This window comes from Aythya ferina (assembly GCF_964211825.1).
Source record: "Aythya ferina genome assembly, chromosome: Z".
Lineage (NCBI taxonomy): Eukaryota > Metazoa > Chordata > Aves > Anseriformes > Anatidae > Aythya > Aythya ferina.
Genome location: NC_140299.1, coordinates 28,763,209 through 28,780,908, shown reverse-complemented (window position 1 = coordinate 28,780,908; position 17,700 = coordinate 28,763,209). Strand labels below are relative to the sequence as shown.

Sequence of the window (17,700 nt, the reverse complement as noted above, 5' to 3'; positions counted from 1 at the left end):
TCATGGATAGCACTGTACAACAAATTCACCAAGCTGACTTTGTTGGGTCTAAACTATGACACTATAGATAAAAATATGCTCAAGGCAAAGAATTAGTGAACACTTCTAGTACCTCCCTATTTATTGCTGACTCATTTTGCTCCACAAAAGGAAAGTTCCAAAAACTCTATGCAACCCAACTCAAAAATGTATTTTTTTTTTTTTTGTAAAAATGCAAACTAAATTCAATTATTATGAAAAACACATAGGCTTGTAATGTGTTCTTCTCAAATTTGCTGAATTTCCACAAAATAAGGAACTCTAACCTTTCAGTCAGTGTTCATAATTCAGAGTCTGCACCTTTACATTGCTGAAGATTGCTTCTTTTTGAGAAGTGGGAGAATGTAGTTTGTTTACTGTTTTGCATTTGAAAACTGCTAACAGTTGTTTATTAATTAGCACAGAAATTCCAAGTGTCTATCTTTAATTGGACATTAAGGATAGCAAAAATGCAAATTATAAACAATTTTCCCTTGCATTTTAATGTAAAGATTGATGAAAAAAAATCTTGACAGTATAATGCAAGAACATTTTTTTTCTTTTTAAATAGTCTCATCCAAAGAAACAGATCATGTAATTAAAAAAAGTAACAATCTAAAATTTCACAAGAATAACTTATATCCTCTGATTTTTGTTTCTGGTTTGAGAAAAATACTTCTGATAAACTATTGTAACATTTAATCATCATCTTTAATATGACAATTACTAAGTAAAGCATCACACACAGACAGCACTGATGAACTTGCTCCAAGTCAGAGCAGGCCACATTGGTATGATTCACTGGGGGGAAGGAATTGGGTGATAAAAAGGAACAGTTGTATTAGTTTTATCAGGCTGACTGTGAAGATGCTTTCCTTAGCCAAAAAGAACTTTGAGAAAACATGCATTCACTGTATTAAGACAATAAATGCCAAATTATCATTATCTTTATTCTGTGGTCTACATCTATGCAGCCACACTCTTAAAATATCTACAGAACTATCTCTAACGGTCTTCTTCAGGTTTTCAAAAAACCCCTCCCATACATGTGTACTTCATGCCTTATTAAGATTTCATTTGCAGAAACAGCCTCTTAACCTAGGCAAACAGAGGCAGAGCATAAAAAAAAAAAAATAAAAAACAAAAAACACCACATGTTCCAAATAAATTCTAAGCCAGAAACAACTGGTATCAACTTCTTACTTTTTATCATGGAATGATAGGGTTTTTTTTGTGTGTGTTTCTGTTGTTTTTTTTTAAATCTCCTCTCCTTCTCTTTGAAAATCTAAATAACCTGATGGACATCTCTTGTCAATTGGAGTAATAGCCAGGTTTATTACTGTGTTTGGAAACACTCTCATTCAAAACTTGAGGACAATACAAAACAGCATGTGAAAGTTCCTGATGATGATAAACATAATTCTGAAAGGGATGTTATTATAGCTGTTCTAAACTACATGTCATCCTGCACAGTTCAGATTGTTTAGAACCTTATGGGATATTGATATGCAATTAGAAGAAAAAATTACAGACTGAATGTAAAGAACTTAAAGACACTGCAAGACTATAATCTATGAAAATATTGCAAGAAAATTTATGAAGGAAAAAATATTAGTTGTTTACAGACTGACGGTTGTAGAGGAATAAATTTAATGTGACTGAAGCTATCTTTCAAGGACTGATTTAACTGATATGTTAAATATATTTTTAGTTTACAATTGCAACTTTCAATAACTAAGAACAGAAAATAACTGTTCAAGACAGTGAATGTTTTTTGAAAGGTAGCATGATATATATAGAGAAAAATTATATTCCTTAAATTATATGGAGAAAACAATCAATTACAAAAAGTACATACACAACGATAACATTCAGTTGATACGTTGCCTTTTTATGCATCTCAGTTTCCCTTTGTTCATTTATTGTTCTCTAATATTTATAAATAACACTATGGAGTGCTACACTTTTTCTTCCTTACTTGAACAGGAAATGATTCTTTGAAGTTTCCCATGCCAAAAATGAATTGGGAATAAAACACAAGGTGAAGAAAGGTGAAAAAGGGCTCTCTGAGTGCAAATAAGTCTGCCTTGCTATTTGCTTCAGCCTTTCTACTTGTGAATGATCTATTACATACAATTTTCACCAGCTCAGGAAAACAGTTCAAGGAAGATACATGTTTCCTGGCTTCAGATTCAATGGTAATCCTTCTTCAAGAAAAACCTAAGAAGACTGACATGCCTCATTTTTACCATTTAACTTGTTCAGTATGACATAGATGCATATGTTTGTTGAACAGATGGGATTCTGGAGCATTTAAGGACTGTTATTTCATTGAGAAAGACTAGAAGAGGAAAGTTTGTTTGTTTGTTTGTTTAATTTTAAATTTTATCAGCATTTTCTCTCCGTCTTACCCAGAATTCTGAACTAGGACAACCTATTTTAGCAGTGTACACAACACTACACTAACAAAAGTATTGTGAGAACATCACTACTCCAGTTACATTTTTCTTCCTTGTCCAAGTCTATGTTTCCTAGAAGAGCCAAAGAAAAGCTGTTACATTACAAACTTACTGGTTTTAGCAGGTGACAGAGAAAGGTGGAGGTGATTACTTTTCTCATTTTACCTTTAATTCATTGTAAACAATAAACATTTAATTTGGTCAACTGTATAACACTTTTGTGTCCTACAACAAGAGATGTTTTATTTTCTTCATCATCTCACACTTCATAAGAAATAAAGTTTTTTAAAAAGAGGTTGCTACAGCTTATGTTGAAATGTGGGTTTTGCTTCCAGATTTATTTCTGTGGTCTAAAATAAATCTACTGGTGGGCCATATCATTTTATTGCCCTTCTGAAAGTATTTTTTCTCCCGTTTTTAATTACTTGCTACAACACTTAATTAGCTTAGACATTATAAACAGAGTATTTTTGGTAATGACTATATTCCTTTCACTGCTGACAGACATTTTTTTTTTCTAAGCAGGAGGAAACAAGCTGCACTTATGTCAAAAAGACATTCAGTAATCAAGAATGGAAGATTCCCAAATACAGGAATTATACTATATGCCAAGGATTTACTCTCTCACATTCAGACAAGACAGTTTGTTTTATGAGGACACCATGAATATAAAACTCCATCAGAAACACATTTCTATGACCTCTAATAAAGTAGGATGGTTTCTCTTTCCAGCCCTCAGACAAGTATTTCCTGCTGCTACTTACTTTGTCTTTCTATACTAATGGGAACTTTTTGTACTATAAAATGTTAATTTAGCTCCCCCCGTCCCCCTACACACACCTTGAATAATAGGGTGTAATTGGATATTTAAAAAAATATAAATTGGATATGGATATTTAAAAATATAAATTCTTCTGTTCTGGAAAAAGGTAGGATATTAGTACTCTGTATGGTTATTTGTCCTGGCAGACAGGCAACATGGCTGTTTTGCTGCTCATAATATTAAAGAGAGACCTTTCATGTTTTTGTTCTTCTTAAAAAAAAAATAATCAAAATTCACTCCTTTGGAATGGGAACTACATGGTTGTTACTATATTTTCAGGGATTAACCTTTCTTCATTCAAAGAGCATTGCCTCCCTTTTCTTCTGAGACCCTACCAGAAAAACATCTGGTATAATGGCAGGGTTTGCACCCTCAACAGATCAGTCCTTTGGAAGGACAGTGCAATCCTAAATCTTTTGTATCTTTTGTGGACCATATTTGCTTGTAATGTACCTTGCTAGTATTAGGCTATGGAAGAGATAACTTTAGTCACCAGAAAGAAGAGATCAGCACCTCCCTCTCTGACAGCTCATGAGAAAGTTATAGGCTACAATGAGGTCAACCCCCAGTCTCCTGGTCTCTATGCTGTACCCTTAGCTGCTCCTCATACATCTTGCCTTCATGTCACTTCATCATCTTTGTTGCTCTCCTTTGGACACATTTTAGTATTTTTATATCATTCTTATATTGTGGAGCCCCAAACTGCACATAATACTTAAGGTAAGGCTGCACCAATGCTGAGTATAGCTGCGTATAGTGGGACAATACATTTTTTGACCACCTAGCTATGTTGTGCTAAATGGATCCCAGAATAGGGATATTTTTATCCCAGGATAAAAAGGTTTATCCTTTTTGCTGACAGGGTACGTTGTTGACTCACACTGAACTTACCACCAAACAAACCCACAGCTCCATTCCGACAGGGCTGCACTCCAGCCAGTTGACCCCCAGTCTGTAAGTACACCACAGAATGGCTGATGTTGGAAATGACCTCTGGAGGTCATCTGGTCCAACCCTCTGGCTCAATCACATATCTAGAGAAGGCTGCCCAGGACCATATCCAGATAGCTTTTGAAGATCTCCAAGGAGGAAGACCCCACAACCTCTCTCTGGGCAACCTGTGGCAGTTCTCCATCACCCAGACACAATAAAGAAGTGCTTCCTGACATTCTGATGGAACTTCTTGTGCTCCAGTTTGTGCCCATTGTTTCTTGCTCTGGCACTGGCAACCACTGAAAAGGACCTGACTCCACCTTCTCTGCACCCTTATTTAAGGTTATAAAGGGTTATTTATCCCTTTATCCTTTATTATTCCCTATATATCCTTTCAGTTATTTATACACATTGATAAGATCCCCCCTGACGCTCGTCTTCTCCAGCATTAGGTCCCAACTCTTTCAGCCTCAGCTCACAGGATTACATCCAGGATTACGCTGTTCCAGGTACAGAATCTGGCATTTGTACTTCGTACTGATTCCAAATGTGCATACATAAAAGCAAAACTGTCTTAGAAAACAACAAAACCTAGTTTGTTTTTTTTAGTAATCAAGCTGTTGTAATAAGCTGGGCCAACTTTACTAGCTGTGATGCAGGACCTATCTTTTAAAAAACTGTTAGAGAGAGCATGTAAAGTCAAAAAGTCATTTAAAGTTCCAGTTGATGAAAAAATAATTGAAAATACGTTTTATCCTAGCTAGTAAACATAAAGAAGAAAGCAAATAAAATTATGTCATAATTACATTAAACAGTATTCACTAGATATTCTTCCATTACTGGTTTTCTTTAAGTAAGACTGACTAATTACAGACTAAATGCTTAAATTTCACTTTGATTTTTTAGATCAGCAAAACAAGTAGTTTGCAGTAGTTGGAGATTTGCATTTGTGCAGGAGAAAAACCAGATAGTACTCATTTTGGAATCAAACATGTTTCCCCGGACAATATACAAAGCTATTTAAAATCAATTGCACAAGAAGACAGAACTTTGTTCATGTCACTTAGACAGCAATTAAACTGAATGAGAAGCAGAATCCAGAGATTTAGCTTCAGAGTCAGGGTTTGTAGGATGACAGACAAAGAACATGAGAACTAGATAAACTGTCTTGATCAGGAAAGACTTGTCTTGGTATCTCTGCCTAAGTTGATGGTACTGGAGTGAAGACGAGGACACAGTAAGTATCCGAGATGGGAAAAAAAAAATGTTTAACAGGAAACTGGTCATTTTAACTGCTCCTTGATCAGCAGGTCAAATGCACTCTTTCACAGTGTCTCAAAGAAATGTCCTCTGTTCTCGAAGATCATCCTAAGCAATGCAGACTTTAGAACAACTCTTATAACCCTCTAGGAAATAATCTGCCTAGAGATCCAGCAAAATATTTTGCAGTCCTGATAAAGGTGGTGCAGTGATAGAATCTATGACAGCATGATATACTTCCAGAATATAAATGCTTCCTAAGAGCAGAAGAGGCGAACTCCTCCCTCCTGTTTTTAAGGAATCTGGTTGTCATGCCAACAGCTACAGAGCAGCAGGCTGCAGCGACAGCTAGTGATGATGTTTCTTACAGCTTGCTTGAGAGGTTGTTCAGGGCAGCAGCACAGTCTCACCAGACACTGTGTATGCTCATATTTGTGGCTTATGTAATCGTTTTGTCTCCTGCTTCCCAAATCAGGTACTTCCCAGCAAGGACAGAGCTGACATTTTTGATAGTATGCTTGTGTGCATATTGGCCTTGAGGTGTTATCTTTCCTTTACGGATCTGCTATGAAGCCTACACTTACATAGGTAGGACCCTAACTAGACTCTTCAGTGCTTGGTGTATCAGTAGAGGGATCAGGGTCTAGCTGAGAAGCAGCAGGTACCTGATCTCTACAGTACAGTGTGGCTGCTGATTGATGCAAAACCCCTTAGAAAAGAAGAGATGAAGTCAACCTGCCAATAAAGATAAAACCAGAGAGATAGCTCAAGTGCTGGATATTGATATTAGCAAACTGACTTATTAGTCAGAAATGCAAAGTTTTGTTCTGCAAAGGCCCATTAGAGGAGAGTTATAAAGCTATTAAGAGCAGCTACAGCATGAGAAAAAATAAGGGACAACCCTTGCTGCTAATAAACAAGTCCTGTTTTTCTGTAACACTGCAATAAGGGCAGAATTATCCAGTACCTGCAGAGTGGCATGATACATAGGTAAAAGGGTGTGTTATGAATTAAAGTACTATTCTTTATTTTGAATTTATTAGCTCTTCTTTTATTTTTTCTTCTTCGAGTTTTACTGATATAAGTAGTTCACTGCATTTCTCAGGGAATGACTAATTCAAATTGTCCATACAACATGCATAATTCTCTTTTTACTCAAAAATTACAGGGGCAAAGGCACAATGTACAAATTAACAGATTTGTAAATTAGCTTATTAACCATCTATGGTAGTTTTACTTACTTAAAGACTTGCTTGAAAATGTTTTACAAGATTACTCTTTTCCCACAGCTCTCCTGTGCTGTTACTTCAGAAAAAGTAAAAAAATAAATCATTTCTTTAAGAAGTGTTGGTGGTGGGAAGACAATGTTTGTTAACAAAGAACTGTTTTACACGCACGCACATGAAAGCCAGATGCAAAAACTCAGGAAAATTGATTTAAGATTTTCAGTATCCACACAACGGGGGATTTTTTATTCTGAACCTTCATAAGATTGTTAACACTAAAAATCTGGTTCATTTGAATAAAAAGTTCGAAAAATATTAGTAGTTCCTACAACTGCATTTGTTTCAATACTCTCAAATGTAGAGATGTTACCTGAAAAGGAGTTAAGTTAAAACACATACGCAACAGTCACAGTAGTGTCCACAATGCAAAATGCATCTGACTTAGCTTTTACTTAGCTAATTTGAAAGCAGATTTAACAACTCAGTGGAGAAGGAAGGATTTTTTTTTTTTTAAACAGAGTTACACGCCATGTTGAAAAACTGATAGTCTGTATACCACCTTGACTTTAGCATGACCTCAGTTATCAGAACAAGTACTAAATCAGTTTAAAATCCAACAAGAAAATTTTAAAAAAATATTAAGAAAATCTAACAGTTAAATATATTTCTCTGTAGAGTTTTAAATTAACTGTTAGAGAAGGCTTTGGAGAACTGACCGATGAACTTCTATTATAAATGACATAGAATAGGCTGAATCTGCCCTGAGTACAAGGGTGGATTAGATGACTTGTAGAGGGCTGATGTTTTTCAACAGTACAGAAATGAAGGTGAACTTTAGAAGCAAACCAACGTGTACAGCAGAGAAGTCCAAGCTAAATTCTATGAGTATTCTATAAATACTATAGAATACAGAGTATTCTATAAATACTCTGTGCCACAGCCAGAGTATTCTGTCACTGAAAATAACCAGTTAAAATGACATACAGTGTATATATATATATATATTTATATACATACACACACACACGTATGTACTATACTGTGAACACTTCCACTGTAGGAAAGGGTAAATATTGAAGAATCCAGAGGGGAGTTCATGTTTCTAGGTCTTGCTTCACGAATGCCTACTTGAAAACTCATCTAGTTTCATCATTTTGCTGCTGACGTGTAATTCAAAACTTTGTTCACGTAAACTTCACACCCAGCAGCTGAATCTGGATCAGCTCTTAGCACAGCATCTCACAATGCACTCTCACAATCACTTTTGTAACTAAAGTATGCTAGATTTCTACCCATCTTTATACACAAAAACTATATTCATGTTGGTACCAAGGGTAATTATTTTACAACAAAATATACTATACCAAAACATGTAGATGAGCTTTGCACATACAGTAACTTTACTAATACATTTTAGAAATAATAGCATTACCAAATTTGCTGGTTTTGAAAATATTTCCTTCAACTCCTTACTACCACTCTGAAAAGGCATGTGTATTGGAATTCAATAGACATGTATTTTGCAGAAAAATGCAAGAATAATCAAGTGCAAAAAAAAAAAAATCATGGAATCTTTACTTTTAGGTCTTAAATTCAAGTAACGTATCATTTATCATGATTTTTGACCTTAGTGGAGCCAAAAAATGCTCAGGACTTGGAAATGAAAGACCAAGAGAGAAAGAACACTTCTGTGAGAGCTTCCAAATTCTTAGCAAGATTAAGATTCAGATACTAAAAAAAGTTTTTTTAAAAAAATATAGCTTCTACAGCACAGGAAATTTCAATATACACTGATCACCACTCTTCTCCACTGCAAAAGAATGTATATTAAAGACAACATTTACTGAAGTACCTAAAGACAGAAAAAATGTAAGATTCATGGCAACAGAATAGTTGCAGTAGAAAGTTATCACTGTTCTGATTCAATGTTTAGTAACATTGACTTAATTTTCATCAAAACAGCTTAGAAGTTATTAATGCCTTGAACATAGTTGCAAATGCTGAATAACAGTCATATGTGGGTCTTAACTATTACATTGTGCTTTCGCTTGTGCAACTGTGCAATCTTCAATAAAAACATAAGAAAATGAATAAACTTCAACTGCAAAAGACAACAATAAATAAATAAATAAAATAAAACGAAGGGTTTACCCTACCCGCAGCCACTGTTTCTCTGTGAGAGCATCACTATAGTCCACATCCCTGCGTTGACGGGATCCTCTTCCAAATATTTTTTCTTCCTCTTCTTCACACGTGAGCCTTTCAACTTCAGCATCATCCTTAATAATCCAGGATGGCAATTCATCCTCCTCCATCAAGCGAGGCTTGCGCTTGGGGTTTCTGGCATCCTCTCTACGACGATCCATGTCCATACGCTGTAATGGCAGTTGGGAAAGGATACAACAGTTATAAGGGCAACTATTAAATGAACCAATGGATTTCCCAGCTATCTAAAAATAGCTGGAACTTTAAACCAAATCCCTCACAGGTATTTCCCTTCCATCAGCCCAATACTTCTAAAATGCAACTATACAAAGAAGTAGCTACACTTGACAGTTGATTTTCAGTCAAGTTCACTACTCCATAGCTAGCTTAATCTGAAGTAAGTGCAGAGCAAAACAAAGTAGATTACAAGAACACAAAGAAGCTGTTAGTTAAAAAAAAAACTCTTGTTTTCCACAAAAGTTTTGTGGTTTCTTTGTATTCATAAACGTGATCTGTGAATACTATTCATTCTTTTTAACATCCCCATAAGGTGTTTTTATTACTTAACTAAGAAGGTAACTGACAACACACTAGTTTGGTGAATCTGAATATCAGAGGACATAAATTTAAAAGGTTTTATTAGAAAAAATGAATTGAGAAAGAATTAAGAAACTCAGAGAAAAGACTGCCTACTCAGTGCCAGAAAGCCAACTAACTTAAACACAGAATTTTCACTTCTGCTGTATTAAGCAAAAAATCAAATCATGTACAAAAATATTATGTAAGATTGAAGTATTAAGAATATTACAAGTATAATGTTGTGCTTAGACTTTAAGCTGAAAATGAAATCGCAAATTCATTTCAAGTATGGTGAGCAATTACCTCATAAAATAGATATGGATACTCAGAATCCATTCCAATGAACTACTGTGGACTCAGTGAGGTGGTTTATAGTACTCCCAGGAAAGCATTCATCTCTATCTACAGACTATATACTCCTGTGAATCTCATTTAGATTACTTAAACAGTCCAAATCAGATAATAGGTATATCCTTTTCAAATACACCTTTTGAAGAGTCATACAGGATTCATTAAAATAAAACCCCAAGGTACTCAATTTAAAAACACCAATTCATACAGAAAACTACTGCTGTATTGCTGTTTTGAATTCTAGGAGTTAAATTCTATCAGCACAACTATTGTACCCATTGCACCCATTTTTCTGAGAGGCCTATAATTTCACTTTATTGAAAGTTTTTACATAAAGAATCTTTAGACAAAAGATAACTTAAAGTTTTTGTTCCCATTTATGAATTTTGCCAGGAATAGTAACCCTTGCTGAAGCATACTATTAAGAAAAGACAAGAGTTGTACAGGTCACATTGAAACACTGACTTCTGTCTCTGAATTTTGCCTACACTTTTTACTACGTGATGAAAAAGTAGAAATGTCGTAATTTGCATTGAATGCAAAAAAGTAGAACAACCGTGAGGTCTGATGCTATCTAGAGTTTTTACCTATGCATATGGAGCCACCAAAAGGTATGGGAAAAAAAATCAACTTGTACACATCCTTTTTCTGTGTACATAGCTAAAAATACATGGTGAGCTCTACAAGTACTTCTAAGGATCTATGTCAAAGAATACTTTTAACCTAAAAAGTGACAACATAAAAAAGGTTTCTCAGCTTCTTGAGAAATCAACCTGCTCTCTCACCTATTGTTTTGGAACTGGTTACTTCAGATAAACATATTTAATTTATATAAGGAAAACACATGCTTTTGCACCTCTAAGCCTAGTTCAATAAACAAACCAAAACTTTTTTCCTGGATACCACAGCTGGCTGAATTCTGATTACATCTGCACAACATCAGAGGGAATGAGGCTGCCTGGGTAACACTGAGATAAGGAAAATACAAACCTATCTTTATACTCTATGTACGACCTAAAATATTGATAAAAAGAACACGAACAACCTTGGCTGCCAAACTTGTTTTTCAGACTTTCCTTTTATAATTGAACAGACTTTTTCTAATAAATTGAAAACAAATTTTTTATTAACAATTAATATATTTCTTAGCCATTAACATTTAACTTTTGTTTCTATCTTCAATATTTTCAAATCCCTGACTTTCAAAGCACATTAACTTTGCATCTTCAAATTTTTATTATCTACTACCAGTTCTTTACTCTCCTTTATAACCTTTCCTATAGATTAATATGATAAACATAATTTAAGCACATGCAGTGATAAAACTGTCTTCAGTCTAGGTCCCTCAACTGTTTGCCTGAATGTCTGTAAATAACCTCTGAATGAAATCCAAAAGGATAGAGTCACAGAAATTTCTGGAAAACAGCCATAAATTAATCAGCTACTTCTCTTCAAGGATTAGTTCTTTCCTTCTGGATCTGAAGAGAAAGCACTAAGAAAGCATTTCCAGCAGTAGATCTGTTTTCACACAACTCAGGCTACCTCTTTTTTGCCTGGATTTCTGATACACTGATACAACAGGCTTACATTGATCGTTATGCACCATGTACATTCAGCTAGTGAGGACAGCTACAGTAGAAGCAAAAGTCCTATGGTACATGTACAAACAAGCTGTGATGGAGAACATAAAGGAGATCAGCCAGATTAGTCTTTTTGAGTTTTGTCATGTAAAAAGACAAGTGTCTTTAAGCACTCCTTTTCCATGCAGCTTATCTTCAGGGATTTCAGTTCTTCTAAGATAACATTAAATACTGTGATGATAAAATGCATGCACAGCCATGTGGGAGAATATGGCCTTTATCAATTGTGCCCTTGAAGAACAGTTACTTATATAAGAATGGCCCCTGAACACTTACGTTACAGCCATGTTTTACAGATGAATACTTGAGCAGTCACCAAGAAATTAAAAAGTTGTGGTCCTATTAATGGTGTTTCAGTAGATACTACCTCCTGATACACTTTCATTCACACACGTCTGTGTTGTTCAATCTTGCAGAAAAAGAAGCTTACGTAGAATGAGAGGGGATGGTACTTTCTCCTCTACTTAAATATTTTAAGTATTTTTTCTGCTGCTGTGCCAGTGACTCTTGAAGTCACCAATTCACCAGCAAGCAACACATTAAACAGATGCTAAAATGTGAAGGCCATTTCTACTCTGACATTTTAACAATTACTCCATTAATGTTCTAATAGCACTAACAAGTAGGGATGTGCTAACATAAAATGAGTTCCCCACATTTGAATCACTGTCACTAGCTCTACTTCGGTAATTTTTCAACAGTTCTATTGCAGAAGAGATGAAGCTAACGGCCCTTGACAAAACCACAGCAAACCCCAGCTAACTCACAGAGACCAGCACTATCAGTCTACGAATTTACTATCTTGCTCAGTTCCTGTAGCTGTCTTTGCCAATATCATAGCACAAAAGAGAGAAGAAATGTCTAAAAAATAAAAGCATGTTGTAGAACTACTAAGCCAAACAGTGACTTTCAATTTTAAACTGTCTTATGTCATGCCAAAATCTTCCTCCAGCAGACTGGCATTGTTCCACTACTGTCTGCAAGGATCTCTGAAGTCTGTCTTGTGAGGAAATCTGCATTTAAGTAGATTGTTCTTCTTTCCTCAGATAAACAATGCAAGTAAATAAAACTATTCCTCTAACAAGGTTTTCCAACCCTGAAATGATAAAAAGGTTAAAACCTTTGCTAAAAATGCTAGAAAAGATATTCTACTTATGATCGTATCATCCTTACCATGAAGAGATCGAATTCCTCCTCACGTCGAGCAATCATCTGATTCAGAGTCTCATCGTCAGGAACCTCATCTTCCTCCTGGTCACACAGATGGATAAAGGCATTAGGAAAGAAGCTTTCATGTTCAACATGAAGCAACAGTCTGCATCATGTCAGCATCATACTGAGCCTCCCTCCTTCTGTCAGGAGGCATATGAAACACTAAGAACAAAACTAAAACTTTTAACACATTCAGCAATTCAAAAGTAATGCAAAATAGACATCATAAGAGACAATTGGGACTTATTACTACTTTCATAAATTGAGAATGAGGAAATGAGCAAACATGTAACCAGGAAATTTTGGTTTGTGGTTTTCCTGGGTCAGAAGCACAGCTAGTGCTTCAGTTAAAATATATGCACTTCTGTTCTGCTGTTCTACAGTACTGCCTCAGAAGTACCGTTCTGTACAATGAGGTCTTTGCTGTCAAAGCAAGGAGACTGAAAACAGTCCTAAATTTAAAAAAACAAAACAAAACAAAAACAAACAAACAAAAAAAAACACCCTGTCACTGGACTGGGGGAAAAAAAAGATTGCTGAATCCCTCTGTCTCTTGATCATCAGCTGCTTACGAAGTGAGATGCTAACCTCTGTCTTCAGACAAAAATAATTATTTCATAAAAGTAGAAACATTCCTTGGAAAAACAAATCAAAAGTCTAGAATTCAACTAAGTTAAACAGCTATTACAACCAGGCTCCACAATGTTAATTTTCCCTCTTGAAATTATTTTGCAAGCACATTTCAAACTTGACAACAGGTTAATACAAGCTACAGACTAGTTCCGTCATAGGGCTTATTGACCCTATGTTATAGTATGCTGCAGACACACCATTTTTAATGAAAATTTATGTTCATTATTTAGTGAAATGGGAGTATAGAATGCTGCAAATAAAGCCTAACATTGTGTAGCATTCTTTCTTTCCCCAAAATAAACAACAGAAAGCCTGTGTCTATGCCCACACCTCCAATTTTCCCACCAGTGGTAAGACATCTTCACCTCAGAAAAGAGTACAATTTTTATTAATGCAATTCCTACCACTTTTGTAACTTAACGTGCATATAATTTAATCATGAAATAAGAAACTAGAAAAACAAGACAGTTCTTCTTACTAGTCAAATGCTCCTTCACAGAAAAAAAAAGTCTACATATCTCTTCTGCATCTTTTATGATCAGTGAAGAAAGTTACCCCCATGAAAGTTTCACATGCTTCCTTTCACCTTAAATGGAGTAACTTGTGACTTTTTTTTAAAAAAAAAAAAAAAAAAAAAAAAAAGGCACACAAAAGGGATCTCATTGCAGAAACTGTAATAGCACCAACTGCATCATGTGTTGTTAGTCCAAATAATCATGTTGCCAACTAGGTAGGTATCACAGAATGGTCTGGGTTGGAAGGAACCTTAAAGATCACTCAGTTCCAAACCCATGCCATGGGCAGGGACACCTCCCACCAGACCAGGTTGCTCAAACCCCATCCAGCCTGGCCTTGCCCTACGGGATTGGGCATCCACAACTTCTCTGGGCAAACTGTTCCACTGCCTGACCACCCTCAAGGTGAAGAATTTCTTCGTAACATACAATCTAAATCTACCCTCTCTTAGTTTAAAGCCACTACTCCTCATCTTGTCACTACGCTTCTTGACAAAGAGTCCCTCCCCAGCTTTCCTGTAGGTCTCCTTTGATAATGGAAGGCTGCTATAAGGTCTCTCTGGAGCCTTCTTTCCTCTGTGCTAAATAACCCCAACTTGCTAAGCCTGGCTTCATAGGAGAGTTGTTCTGGTCCTGTGATTGTGATCCACTCTAGCAGGTCTATGTCCTTCTTGTGCTGCAGGTCCCACAGCAGAACATGGTACTCCAAGGAAGAGTCTCATGACAGCAGAGATGATGGGGAGAATCATCTCCCTCAACCCGCCAGTTATGCTTATTTTGGTTATGGTTGGCTTTCTGGGCTACGAAATGGTGGATTGGTGGACGAAAAGCCTAACGTGAGCCAGCACATCCTTTCCTGCAGAGCTGCTCTCCATCTTCTCATTCTCCAGCCTGTTTCATGCTTGGGATTGCCCCAACCCAGGTGCAGGACCTTGCATCAGCCTTATTGACTGCACATTTTTCACACAGGCCCACCTCTCATGGCTGTCCAGATCCCTCTGGTTGGCATCCCTTCCCTCCAGCAAGTTGACCACACCACAGAGCTTGGTGTGCAAAACTGCTAAGGGTGCACTTGTCCATGTCACCAATGATGTTTGACAGGGCCAGTCTCAGTATTCCTGAGGAAAACCACGCATCACTGTTTTCCACCTAGATAACAAGTCCTTGACTGAAACTCTTTGAGTGCGACCATCCAGATAATTCCTTATCCACCAAGTGGTCCATCCATCAAATCCATGTCTCTCCAACTTGAAGACAAGGATACCACAAAAGCATGAAATATTTTGCATAAGACAGGTAGTTAATGCTAGTTAATTTATCCACTGATGCTGTAACCCCACTGTAGAAGGCCACCAAACTTGTTAGGCATGATTTGCCTTTGTGAAGCCATATTGGCGGTCACCAGTTTCCAGGAAGATCTACTCCATGATCTTGCTGGGTCCAGAGGTGAGACTGAGTGGCCTGTAGTTCTCCTTTTTTTTTTTCCCTTTTTAAAAACTGGACTTACATTTCACCTTTTCCAGTCACTGAGATCTTTGCCAGACCGCCAAGACTTCTCAAATATTTTAATGGATACTGGATTAGCAAATATTTTGATGGATAACATCTTAGCAAATTCATCTGTCAATTCCCTCAGGACCCTTTGATACATCTCATCAGGCCTCATGGACTTGTGCACCTCTAGGTTCCTTAAATGATCTCACACCTGATCCTCTCCTACAGTGAGCGGTTCTTCATTCTCCCAGGCATTGCCTTTATCTTCTGTGATACAGGAAGCATGGCTAGAACACTTGCCAGTGAAGACCGAAGCAAAGAAATTCGAAGAATACCTCAGGATCTTGAACTCTACTATTTCATGGTCACTTCAGCCAAGGCTGCCCTTGAGCTTCACAATCCCTGTAAGCCCCTCCTTATTGCTGAGAATGAAGTGCAGCTTAACTCCTCTTCTTTTTGTTTCCTCTATCACTTGGAGAAGGAAGTTATCATCAATGCACTCCAGGAACATCCTGGATTGCTTATGCTCTGCTGTGTTGTCCCTCCAGCAGATATTGCAGTGGTTCAAGGTCCCCATGAGGACCAGGGCTTGTGAACGTGAGACTTCTCCAGTCTTTAAAGAGCCATTATCAGCTCAGTCTTCACGATCAGGTGGCCTGTAGCAGACCCCCATATTATAATGTCACCCGTCCCTGCCCTTAATTTAATCTTAACCCATAAACTCTCATCCAGCTCCTCATCCATCCCCAGGCAGAGCTCCAGGCACTCCTGTTGGTCAATACCATATAGAGACACCACTTCCTCAAATCCCCTGCCTGTCCTTTCCTGAAGAGCCTGTATCCTTCCATTACTAAATGAATTACATTACCAAATGGATTTTATGAACACCATTGCCAACAAAAAAAATTCTCCATGAATTTTTCCTTCTAATCATGTCACGCATTCATATTATTCAAATGTATCTTTCTAAATACACAGAAATGATCTCTTTTTTATATCTAGTTATGCTAAAAGTGGAAAAAAGAGTAAACAGGAGAGCAAAGAAAAAAGAAGAGTTAGGGGAATTTGATGCTGCATTTAGAAGAACTAAAAAGCAAGTACAAGCAGAACATGGTGCTCTTCATACCTGAGTGAAAAGCTTTGGTATGTAAGTTTACAGCTCACTTAGTTACTATGTAACTAGCCAGTCACTAAGCAATCTCTTTATTAGATGTACTGGTCCATATTTGCAGGTCAAAGTTCTTTTGATATTAATAATTTTTGACTGGTAAGATTTACTTTTTCTTGTCAATCTCACTCATTTGACACTCAAAATTTATCTCAAATGCTGTTGCAGTGAAGAAGCAATGATTGATCAATGCAGGGTGGTGCACATTCAATCCCTCTTACTCCCTCAAATGTTTCAGTGTTTGGGCAAAGTTTTGCATAGTCTCTGCTCATAGAGAAATTTTACTTTGCCAAAGCTTTAAAGACCTATTCTACTATTCTGAGGATATTGTTTTGTTTCTGTTTTTGTTTTTTTCATTGTGCTTTTTTTTTTTTTTTTAATTAATAACATGTAAGACAGAGTTGCTACTACAACTTAACCTTCAGAGATTTTTTTGATGTTTCAAACATAAAACATCTGGAAGAAAGCTGTTCCTTTTTTAAAACTCACACATGTATTTTGTAAGTGTATATATACCTCAGAATATATACAGAATGTGTGTCTGTGTACGACAGGAAACAGATAGAAGAGGTGTATGGGAATACAGGAAATTTCAAAAGTTAAATAAAAGCATCCTGTGCCTAAGAAAATGGCATAATCTATAACAAATCACCAAAGTCCTTCAAAAGAGTGTAAGAAACAGCTTGAAGTCTTTGTCATCTGGACTAGTGCAGCTCTATGCATGTGTGTATATGCGCATTTACTGAATTTTAATTACTTGATGATGTCTGAAGTCTTTTCTACAGTTTAATTTTATTGTATTTTTCTCTACAGTCAGAACTGTATAGAAATAGAAAACGGAACAGTTATGAAGGCAGATCAGGATTTTGAAAGGATGATGAAAATAATTACAAACTAAAAAAGCCTTTCAATAGGCTTTTCATTAAGTTCATGAAGCCACAAAACTAGTATTAAGTGCCTGATACTGCATTACTCGTCTAATCTACAGTGTGTCCCATGCATGTGAAAATACTATCGTAATAATGGTGAGGAAATGAATTGTTTTAACCATCCCATTACTTATTACTTTCACCTATGAAAGTATCAGAACTGTTCCAATAGAACATTTTCATAGACAACATCTTCATTATGGCTACAGTCCATATGGAATCTTTTCAAAGGCTTGTATGAAGAGAAAAAAGCAA

At 36.4% G+C, this 17,700-nt stretch overlaps 1 protein-coding gene across 5 annotated transcripts in view; it reads right to left on the bottom strand.

Moving 5' to 3' along the window:
- The window catches only part of SMARCA2 (SWI/SNF related BAF chromatin remodeling complex subunit ATPase 2), a 119,846-nt gene that overhangs the window by 26,244 nt on the left and 75,902 nt on the right, over positions 1-17,700 (bottom strand). For all 5 annotated transcript variants that reach the window (XM_084505414.1, XM_084505412.1, XM_084505411.1 and 2 more), the window contains 2 exons: positions 12,668-12,745; positions 8,876-9,094 (listed from right to left, as the gene is read on the bottom strand). In XM_084505414.1, coding sequence (XP_084361540.1) covers positions 8,876-9,094; positions 12,668-12,745 — 297 coding nt within the window. The remainder of the gene's footprint in view (positions 1-8,875; positions 9,095-12,667; positions 12,746-17,700) is intronic.